Source organism: Trichomycterus rosablanca, chromosome 8 (genome assembly GCF_030014385.1).
Source record: "Trichomycterus rosablanca isolate fTriRos1 chromosome 8, fTriRos1.hap1, whole genome shotgun sequence".
Taxonomy (NCBI): domain Eukaryota; kingdom Metazoa; phylum Chordata; class Actinopteri; order Siluriformes; family Trichomycteridae; genus Trichomycterus; species Trichomycterus rosablanca.
The window spans coordinates 20,033,931-20,045,329 of record NC_085995.1 but is presented as its reverse complement, the minus strand read 5'-3'; the positions used below and the strand labels follow the sequence as shown (position 1 = coordinate 20,045,329).

Genomic DNA, 11,399 nt, shown 5'->3' with positions numbered 1-11,399 from the left:
CTATTTTAGATTAATCAATGTGTTTACTGACGACACAATTGTTTGTGTATTATTACATCATTAAGGTGTGCTTAGTCTATTATTCTAATTGCCAGAATAATCCATATTCTTTTGAACTGTATATTTGGTGGTCAGATATGGGCCATTCCGCTGAATCGGTGCCGTTTCCGTCACAAGAACATTATCTGTATAAATGTACACCAATCAGGCATAACATTATGACCACCTTCCTAATATTGTGTTGGTCCCCCTTTTGCTGCCAAAACAGCCCTGATCCGTCGAGCCATGGACTCCACTAGACCCTTAAAGGTGTGCTGTGGTAACTGGCACCAAGATCTTCTGTAAGTTGTGAGGCGGGGCCTCCATGGATCGGACTTGTTTGTCCAGCACATCCCACAGATGCTCCATTGGATTGAGATCTGGGGAATTTCAAACTACAGTAATTGTTGTGCTCCTCAAACCATTCCTGAACCATTTTTGCTTTGTGGCAGGGTGCATTATCCTGCTACAGTTTCCATGAAAGGGTGTACATGGTCTGCAACAATGCTTAGGTAGGTGGTACGTGTCAAAGTAACATACACATGGATGGCAGGTCACAAGGTTTCCTAGCAGAACATTGCCCAAAGCATCACACTGCCTCCACCGGCTTGTCTTCTTCCCATAGTGCATCCTGGTGCCATGTGTTCCCCAAATAAGCGACTCACACGCACCCGGCCATCCACATGATGTAAAAGAAAACATGATTCATCAGACCAGGCCACCTTCTTCCATTACTCCGTGGTCCAGTTCCGATGCTCACGTGCCCATTGTTGGCGCTTTCGGCGGTGGACAGGGGTCAGCATGGGCACCCTGACTGGTCTGCGGCTATGCAGCCCCATACGCAACAAACTGTGATGCACTTGTGTATTCGGACACCTTTCTATCAGCACCAGCATTAACTTCTTCAGCAATTTGAGCTACAGTAGATTGTCTGTAGGATCGGACCACACGGGCCAGTCTTCACTCTGTAGTGCACCCACTTTTGATAGATACTGACCACTGCAGACCGGGAGCACCGCACAAGAGCTGCAGTTTTGGAGATGCTCTGACCCAGTCGTCTAGCCATCACAATTTGGCCCTTGTCAAACTCGTTTAAATCCTTACACTTGATCCTTTTTCCTGCTTCTAACAAATCAACTTTGAGGATAAAATGTTCACTTGCTGTATAATATATCCCACCCACTAACAGGTGCCGTGATGAAGAGATAATCAGTGTTATTCACTTCACCTGTCAGTGCTCATAATGTTATGCCTGGTCGGTGTATATTACATACATATGTCGCAGAATTTAGTTTCTTTTAGAGCCAAACTAAATAAAACTAGGCATCGCTAATAAAGCGCACTAATCATTACAAACAAAACTTGACAATCATGCTTTATTCTGGTTGATTTTTCTTAAGAAAAGGAATTAAATAAAGTTATCCTCTTTGAACACAGATCACACAGTAATAATCCTCAACCAAAATCAAGAACTATCCTTACGTCTCGGTGTATTTCCATAGGTAATGAAACTAAACTCTCTCTTTACATTTCTCTCTCATCAGTTTAAATAGTATTTATTGGTTTCAGTTCAAAAAATGTCATTGATTGTCAACACAAAATCTACCTTAGCACCAGTACAATAAAACTGTACTTTTGCTTGTTAAAATACTGTTTCGAGTGAGGGACAACACAACATCCTCAGGGTAAAGGGATCGTTAACTGTACATTTCAAATAAAGCACCAACCATACAAAGCAATGGTCATACGTGTGTCTCGATACACAAACGTCAAATATATTAATGACTATTAAATTAAACACAAACAAACTAAGCAAATAAAACCCACCATGCACCGTAATGCGCGCTAAAATTCGATCACTGGGGGAAATGAACAAATGAGGGGAGGACGTCTCGCGTGAGCTTCCAGAACGAAGGATTTCAGAAAAAAAAATCTCTAAATACAACAGCATTCCACAGGTTCGCTTTCCCGTCTGCCTTCTTCATCACAGGTCACAGGTAATACCCATCAGTCTCTTCGGGTTTTGTAAACATACTCATTTCCGGATGAAATGAACAGGATTCATTTATTGGTGAGAATATTAATTTAAAAAATAATTCTTGAATGCAATCCTTCTCTTGCTACACTGCAAAACACAAACTAGGATAAATGTGCTAAGAGCAGAGCTGCAAATCCGAGGTACTGGTACAAAAAAAAAAAAGGACAATTCTGAGCAGCGTGTGCTCTGGTTAGGGACCACAGAGAAAAACAGTGCGAGAGCTTTAAAGGAAGACAGAGAGAGAGAGAAAACGAATGACCAGTGTTCATGTTATCTGTCCTGGAGTCTTTCCCGTCACGATAAGCTGGTCATACACCTCTTTAGGACGCTCACCAAGATAAAACAGAACAAAAAATAGTCTTAGACACCCTTACAAAATTATTCACATAAGTTCAGGACCAAACAAACATTAAAACATATCGATAAGTTACAACCAAACAAGTTCACCCTGATGTCAAGATATACATATATATATTTACATATAGTTTTAAGCTTATATATATATAAAACGTTTGTGGTACTGGACAGTGAAAAATACCTACAGGTTCAGAAATTAAAGCTGCTTTTTGTAAGCAGAGTCTTTCCTAGCAGTCCTCCTGTGGCTGATACCAAGGCAAGTCAATCCAATCCAATTTCTGGAAAAGTCTTTAATGAATCATTTCTGGCTGATACTGAACATACAAAGTGCTGGTTTTGGTAACAGCGAAGGCCTGCGGTTGGCTCTTCGGTCCGCATCGCTATCGGGAGCAGAGCCTGCCATTGGCCTCTGACCTCTCCTCCTCTTCATCATCGTTATTATTATCGTTATCGTCGTCCTCACACAGAAGCTGAACGGAGGAACCGAGCAGTCCTTGCAGCTCAGGTACACAGCGCACCAGCTCTACCGCCTCTTCGGCCTCCTCTTCATCGTCGGAGGGTCTCAGCTCCTCGGGGGCCACGTACGTCTGGCTGATGCTCACCTGCCTCCAGAGCTCTGGCTTAGCGACGCTCACCACTTCGAACTGAGGGTACCTTGCACGGAAGATACGGGCCGAGACTTTCAAGCGTTTCAGGACGTCCGTCAGCAAAAACCAGTTGCAAAAACTGTAGAGAGGAGAAAAGATTTAGGTCGCATGTAGCAGCACGTGAACGAACGTAATACATAGGGCCCTACTAACTTCACGGGAAATTGATTTATAGATATAGTAGATACTTAGATATAGTAGATATATAGTAGATATTAGAACGTTTTATTGATTCATTCTTATTAAAACTCTTATTAAAACTATCTGTATCTTATAAACTATAAATTATATCTACACCGACCAGGCATAACATTATGACCACCGACAGGTGAAGTGAATAACACTGATTATCTCTTCATCACGGCACCTGTTAGTAGGTGGGATATATTAGACAGCAAGTGAACATTTTATCCTCAAAGTTGACGTATTAGAAGCAGGAAAAATGAGCGAGTTTGACAAGGGCCAAATTGTGATGGCTAGACGACTGGGTCAGAGCATCTCCAAAACTGCAACTCTTGTGGGGTGGTCAGTATCTATCTAAAGTGGTCCAAGGAAGGAACAGTGGTAAACCGGCGACAGGGTCATGGGCAACCAAGGCGGCCAAGGCTGGTTTGTGTGGTCCGATCCAAGAGACGAGCTACTGTAGCTCAAATTGCTGAAGAAGTTAATGCTGGTTCTGATAGAAAGGTGTCAGAATACACAGAGCATTGCAATTTGTTGTGTATGGAGCTGCAAAAGGGGGACCAACACAATATTAGGAAGGTGGTCATAATGTTATGCCTGACCGGTGTATATATTACTATAAACTGTAGGTAGAACATCTCGATAGATGTGAATCTTATTAGACACTATAGGTAGCACATCTTGATAGATATATATCTTATCATACACTATAGGTAGCACATCTCAATGAATGTGGTATTATAATTAGTGGTAGCACATATCGGTAGATGTGAATCTTATTAGACACTATAGGTAGCACATCTTGATAGATGTATATCTTATCATACACTATAGGTAGCACATCTCAATAGATCTTTATCTAATTATGGCACGGAATTATAGCGTTTCACTTAACGAGTCGAAACAGATGTGTGCATGCTGGGTAGGACATCTCGATGGGTAGGATAAATTGACAGAAGACACCAGATTGCTAGTGTAACAGACTTTTTTATGATGTAGGTGTAATGTGTTAACATATTGAGTGCATTTTGTCCCTTCGGGGATTACATATTCATTAGAAAAGTGTGCTTCTCTACACACGTGATCATCTTTCTGTAGTCTGTGCTGCACCAGTAAAGTACTAAGCTCCGACAGTTTGTCTGTGTACTGTTTATTTCTTTATTTTATAAACTCTACACACTGTTAAGATGCTCAGTTACACTAGGACTGCCACAAAGTGCTACGTGAATAAAACATGCTAAACACAAACCTTAAATTTTGAATTTACATTCTCTGCATTTAGCTGACACTTTTATCCAAAATGACTTACAATTACGACTGAACATGATTTTTTTTTAATGCATTTTCTCCCCTTTAGCTCGTCCAATTGCCCAGTTGCATCATGCTTCCTCTCTGCCTATGCCGATCCCTGCTCTGACCGAGGCTAACCCACGCCCCCTCCGACACATGGGCAGCAAGCCCTATGCATCTTATCACCCACACATTGACGAGTGTTGTGCCACCTAGCGTTGTGTACGGAGAGACACACCCTAAGAGCACTTTTTCCTCATCTCTGTGTAGGCGCCTCTAATCAGCCAGCAGAGGTCGTAATTGCACCATTCTGACATAGAGAGACCCATATCCGGTCTAGTCCCGCCCATCTAAACAACAGGCCAATCGTTGTTCATGTGACCGCTCAGCCTCAGCTGGCAAGGCAGAGCTGAGATTCGATATGATGTATTCGAGATCCCAGCTCTGGTTGCGGCGTGTGTTTTTACCGCTGCGCCACCTGGGCCCAACAATGGCAACTTGGCTGTGGTAGGGTTTGAACCGGCAACCTTCTGATTACTAGTCCAGTACCTTAACCACTGAGCTTGCATATTACACGAGAAAAGACTTGTTTCACGGTCCCTGGGCCGTGAATTAGGTAAGGCTTTAGTAATACGGTAAATGAACAGCACATACTCACCCCTGTGTTAAAGATACTTGTACATGGTAGCAAGGTAACAGAGGTTCCGATGAGAACTCAAACAGAAAGCAGTCCGAATCTTTCTCTTTTCCCTGTTCCATCTGCACCTCCTCATCTTCCTTTTCAGGTTGAGACAGCAGAAAGTCCCAACAGGCTTCCTGATCATTCTCTGTAATAGCACAAATCGATTGTTCTTGTTCAGTCTGCGTCAGTGACTCCTTTTTCAGTGTGCTTATGCTCCCCTCTAGTGGATAGCCAGTTCACTAACAGCCAAAACAGTTCCTCACAGTGACCACTGTCCTTACATGACCCCAGAGAAATGTATTTATTTATTAAAAGAAACACACAAAATATAAAAATCCTGCAAACGAGTCTCTTACCGAACACAGAGCTGCTGTAAAAATCCCACTGGAGACTCGGATCCTGATCAGTGCGTCCCTCTAGATCAGTAAAGTACTCTGAAAGGAAAGAAACACGTGCTTCTATTATCCAGTCAGTTTCAAGATGTTTCTGTGCAGTGATTAAAGTAAAAACAAAGGTGGGCAACAATGCACCAGCCGCCACATAAATACAATACTAATCAGACTTTGTTTGGGTTCTGGAACATTCTCGGCACAGCAGTGAGACTGTGGTGCTGGTTCACGTGTATCAGGCACAGCAAACTGCAGTGCTGTGGTTAGACACTTAACCGCTTATCCAGAGGAGTGCTGGAGCCTATCCCAGCTTTTAAATGGGCACAAGGCACACAGTAACACCCTGGACGGGGCGCCAGTCCATCGCAGGGCAGACACACATACACACACACCCATTCACCTATAGGGCAATTCAGTGTCTCCAATTAACCTGACTGCATGTTTTTGCATAGACTGTGGGAGGAAACCGGAGCTCCCGGAAAAACCCCACGCAGACACGGGGAGAACATGCAAACTCCGCACAGAAAGGACGCGGACCGCCCCGTCTGGGGATCGAACCCAGGACCTTCTTGCTGTGAGGCGACAGTGCTACCCGCTGAGCCACCGTGCAGTCATATATACATGTACAGCACAATGAAATTCTTTCTTCGCACAGGGTCAGCCATCGTACAGCGCCCCTGGAGCAGACAGGGTTAAGGGCCTTGCTCAAGGACCCAACAGTGGCTGCATGGCAGAGCTGGGATTCAAACCCTCAACCTTTCAGTTGATAGCCCAAAGCCCTACCCACTAGGCTACCACTGTCCCTAAGTGTGATGCATGTAGAGTAAAATTCTTGGTGTGTTTAGCCACAATATTTGTGTTATTATTGGACAAGGATCAGACCACCCTACCCAATTCACAGCCGTGAAAATCGCGTCACAGATAGTGTAATATGCACTTTGCTGTAAAATTCAAACTTTAAGGTTTGTGTTTAGAAATTAAACAATTTTCATTTGCAAAGCATTGAAGTGCATCACGTTTACTGGTTAATTTGCACTATGAGTCGGTCCCGGCGATACTACGGCAATTCGGTTAGCAATCAGTCAAAATGTCAGAGATGTGTAAAGCAGCTGAAAACACAACTCAGGTAGCTGAGTAAATCCAGAGAGTGGAGTGTGTCAAAACACGGATGAGAACTTCTCTTCAAAACAAAACATGAAGCCTTGAAACATCGCTGGATGTTCTAGGCTGTGCTGTGTATTGTAGTGTCTATTTATTCTATTATTCAATTTATGAGTGTCATTTAATGACTGCCGTGTAATCTGTGAAATCTGTGATTTTTGGAAAAACAGGGTCCGTGAAATCAATCACATTTTCCCATGAATTTACAAGGGCCCTAGTTATAAGCAACTACTGCAGAAATCTGAAAAAAGAAATCAAGCCAAAATCGAGGCCAGTATTCAAAAAATACATTTTCTAAAATTTAAAACATACACATCATTGTTACACATTGCACTAGATGCAAAATGTCAATTCACGTAAAGGTTCGACCAAATTACGGTTCGATCAGTGCAAACACATTTTCCTCAAGCACCCTCTGATACAGTGACAGACATCCCAAGTTGCAAAAACTCATTTCAGGGAGGTATGAATTTATGTTTTCGTACGTAGTGCACTAGATAGTGAATTAGACAATTGGTTTATGTTCCCTACACAGTGCACTAGATTGTATATCAGATCACGGATTTATGTTCCCTACATAGTGCACTAGATAGTGTATTAGATAACGCATTCATGTTCACTACATAGTGCACTAGAAAGTATAACTAGATGATGATTTGTGTTCCTTACATAGTGCACTACATAGTCTATCACATAATTATTCTATAGTCTATCACATAGTATTGTTTGATCATAGATTTATGTTCCCTACTTATTGCACTAGACAGCATATTAGACAATTGATTTATGTTCCCTACACAGTGCGCTAGATTGTACAGTGTATCACAAAAGTGAGTACACCCCTCACATTTCTGCAGATATTTAAGTATATCTTTTCATGGGACAACACTGACAAAATGACACTTTGACACAATGAAAAGTAGTCTGTGTGCAGCTTATATAACAGTGTAAATTTATTCTTCCCTCAAAATAACTCAATATACAGCCATTAATGTCTAAACCACCGGCAACAAAAGTGAGTACACCCCTAAGAGACTACACCCCTAAATGTCCAAATTGAGCACTGCTTGTCATTTTCCCTCCAAAATGTCATGTGATTTGTTAGTGTTACTAGGTCTCAGGTGTGCATAGGGAGCAGGTGTGTTCAATTTAGTAGTACAGCTCTCACACTCTCTCATACTGGACACTGAAAGTTCCAACATGGCACCTCATGGCAAAGAACTCTCTGAGGATCTTAAAAGACGAATTGTTGCGCTACATGAAGATGGCCAAGGCTACAAGAAGATTGCCAACACCCTGAAACTGAGCTGCAGCACAGTGGCCAAGATCATCCAGCGTTTTAAAAAAGCAGGGTCCACTCAGAACAGACCTCGCGTTGGTCGTCCAAAGAAGCTGAGTGCACGTGCTCAGCGTCACATCCAACTGCTGTCTTTGAAAGATAGGCGCAGGAGTGCTGTCAGCATTGCTGCAGAGATTGAAAAGGTGGGGGGTCAGCCTGTCAGTGCTCAGACCATACGCCGCACACTACATCAAATTGGTCTGCATGGCTGTCACCCCAGAAGGAAGCCTCTTCTGAAGTCTCTACACAAGAAAGCCCGCAAACAGTTTGCTGAAGACATGTCAACAAAGGACATGGATTACTGGAACCATGTCCTATGGTCTGATGAGACCAAGATTAATTTGTTTGGTTCAGATGGTCTCAAGCATGTGTGGCGGCAATCAGGTGAGGAGTACAAAGATAAGTGTGTCATGCCTACAGTCAAGCATGGTGGTGGGAATGCCATGGTCTGGGGCTGCATGAGTGCAGCAGGTGTTGGGGAGTTACATTTCATTGAGGGACACATGAACTCCAATATGTACTGTGAAATACTGAAGCAGAGCATGATCCCCTCCCTCCGGAAACTGGGTCACAGGGCAGTGTTCCAGCATGATAATGACCCCAAACACACCTCTAAGACGACCACTGCTTTATTGAAGAGGCTGAGGGTAAAGGTGATGGACTGGCCAAGCATGTCTCCAGACCTAAACCCAATAGAACATCTTTGGGGCATCCTCAAGCGGAAGGTGGAGGAGCGCAAAGTCTCGAATATCCGCCAGCTCCGTGATGTCGTCATGGAGGAGTGGAAAAGCATTCCAGTGGCAACCTGTGAAGCTCTGGTAAACTCCATGCCCAGGAGAGTTAAGGCAGTTCTGGGAAATAATGGTGGCCACACAAAATATTGACACTTCAGGAACTTTCACTAAGGGGTGTACTCACTTTTGTTGCCGGTGGTTTAGACATTAATGGCTGTATATTGAGTTATTTTGAGGGAAGAATAAATTTACACTGTTATATAAGCTGCACACAGACTACTTTTCATTGTGTCAAAGTGTCATTTTGTCAGTGTTGTCCCATGAAAAGATATACTTAAATATCTGCAGAAATGTGAGGGGTGTACTCACTTTTGTGATACACTGTATATCAGATAACGGATTTAATACGCGAATAAAGTCTGTGTTGCCTGCGTGCGCGTGTGTGTGAGCTCTTGGACGCTCGTTCTAGATTCCGAAAGATTTTATCTGACTTGCGGGCATCAGGGAGACGCTATGTATATGCGGGAGACTCCCTGAACTTCCGGGAGACTTGGGATGTCTGCAGTGAAGAATTCATCGTAGATTCTATAATGGAGAGCTTGCCAGGCCCTGCTGCTGCAAACCAGCCCAAAACCATGACATTTCTACATCCATGCTTCACAGTTGGTATGAGGTTCGTGTGCTCAAATGCTGTGTTTGGTTTCTGTTACTGAGCCCAAATAATTAAACTTTGGATTCATCTGTCTAAAGCACATTGTTCCAGAAGTCCTGGTCTTTGTCTAGGTGTTCTCTGGTAAACTTTAGTCTTGTCCTGATGTTTTTTGACAGCAAGGGTTTCCTACTTGCTCACCTCTCATGAAAATCAAACTTGTGCAGTCTCTTTCTTATGGTGGATGCATGTACCTTGACTTCAACTGTAGTAAGAGCTACCTGTAGGTCCCGTGATGACATTGTAGGATTATTGGAGACTTCTTTACGCATCTTGCGGTCTGCTCTTGGGCTGAACTTGCCAGGACGACCAGACCTGGCCATGTTGGCAGTTGTTTTAAATGTTCTCCACTTGTAAATGATTTTTCGAACAGTGGAATGGCTGATTTCTAATTGTTTTGGGATCTTTTTAAATCCCTTCCCAGACTGCATCTACAACCTTCTTTCTGAAAGCCTCAGAGAGCTCTTTAGATCTCACCATGGTGATAACACTCACTTCAACAATCAAGAGCAAATCAAACTAATGTCTGCAGTTTAAATAAAACTCCAATGTCCTTTAAAGATGGTCTAATCATTGCAGCTGATGTGGTGCACCAAAATTTTTAATTTTCATACTGTGAATCCGCTGGCGCTCACACAACCCCCGATCTGATCCAGGAGAGCCAGATCACCACACGTCACTTATTATTCCTACACAGAGCCTTATCGCATAAAGAGAGCAACATTATGCTCCTTTTGACCACCCTTCCTTTTACAGGCGTCCAGAGCAGTCCCGGAGATCGCATATCTCAAATCGGCAGTGGGAAAAGACACCATCTGACATTCCCTCCATCAAACAGGGCCGATTGTGTTTGTGTGAATGCCCGGCCAGGATGGTGGCTTTGCTGAGGACAGAACTTGTGAGTTCGCCACCTGAGCACCCCCCTCCCCCATTCTTTTTTCTGTGAATGATTTGTTTTATTTATGAATTAAGTCCACATTCAAGCAAACCTTGTAATAGATTAATTTAAATTAGACCTGTTTATATGGGCATAAAGAAGAGTATTTTCACAATAAGAGCTATACACCGATTAGACATAACATTATGACCACCTTCCTAATCTTGTGTTGGTCCCCCTTTTGTTGCCAAAACAGCCCTGCAACTGTGATGCACTGTGTATTCTGACACCTTTCTATCAGAACCAGCATTAACCTCTACAGCAATTTGAGCTACAGTAGCTCATCTGTTGGATTGGACCACAGGGGCCAGCCTTCGCTCCCCACGTGCATCAATGAGCCTTGGCCGAACATGACCCTGTCGCCGGTTTACCACTGTTCTTTCCATTGGAGATTCTCTGACCCAGTCGTCTAGCCATCACAATTTGGCCCTTGTCAAACTTGCTCAAATCCTTACGCTTGCCCATTTTTCCTGCTTCTTACACATCAACTTTGAGGATAAAATGTTCACTTGCTGTCTAATATCTTCTTTTCCCACTACTTTTCTCTATCTACACCTGCTCTCTGGGTAAGGTCATAACCTCCCATGGCTTCTCCTACCACTCCTATGCAGATGACACTCAGCTCGTTCTGTCATTTCCTCCTTCAGACACACAAGTCTCAGCTCGCATCTCAGCATGTCTGCGAGATATCTCACAATGGATGTCAGCTCATCATCTAAAACTTAATCCCAGCAAGACAGAGATGTTGCTCATTCCCGGAGATCAGTCTCCAACCCAGGACCTAGTCATTTCTCTTGATGACTCCCAGATCAGACCATCTGATAATGTAAGAAGCCTTGGTGTTGTACTGGATAACCAGCTGACCTTCTCTCCTTATATAGAAAACATGACAAG

At 43.2% G+C, this 11,399-nt stretch overlaps 1 protein-coding gene across 3 annotated transcripts in view; it reads right to left on the bottom strand.

Moving 5' to 3' along the window:
• Positions 1-1,416: 1,416 nt before the first annotated feature.
• bcorl1 (BCL6 corepressor-like 1) overlaps positions 1,417-11,399 on the bottom strand; it is a 58,478-nt gene continuing 48,495 nt past the window's right edge. For all 3 annotated transcript variants that reach the window (XM_063000551.1, XM_063000553.1, XM_063000552.1), the window contains exons 10-12: positions 5,593-5,670; positions 5,213-5,381; positions 1,417-3,160 (exon numbers count right to left, since the gene is read on the bottom strand). In XM_063000551.1, the coding sequence (XP_062856621.1) occupies positions 2,815-3,160; positions 5,213-5,381; positions 5,593-5,670 (593 nt within the window). In that variant the 3' untranslated portion in view covers positions 1,417-2,814. The remainder of the gene's footprint in view (positions 3,161-5,212; positions 5,382-5,592; positions 5,671-11,399) is intronic.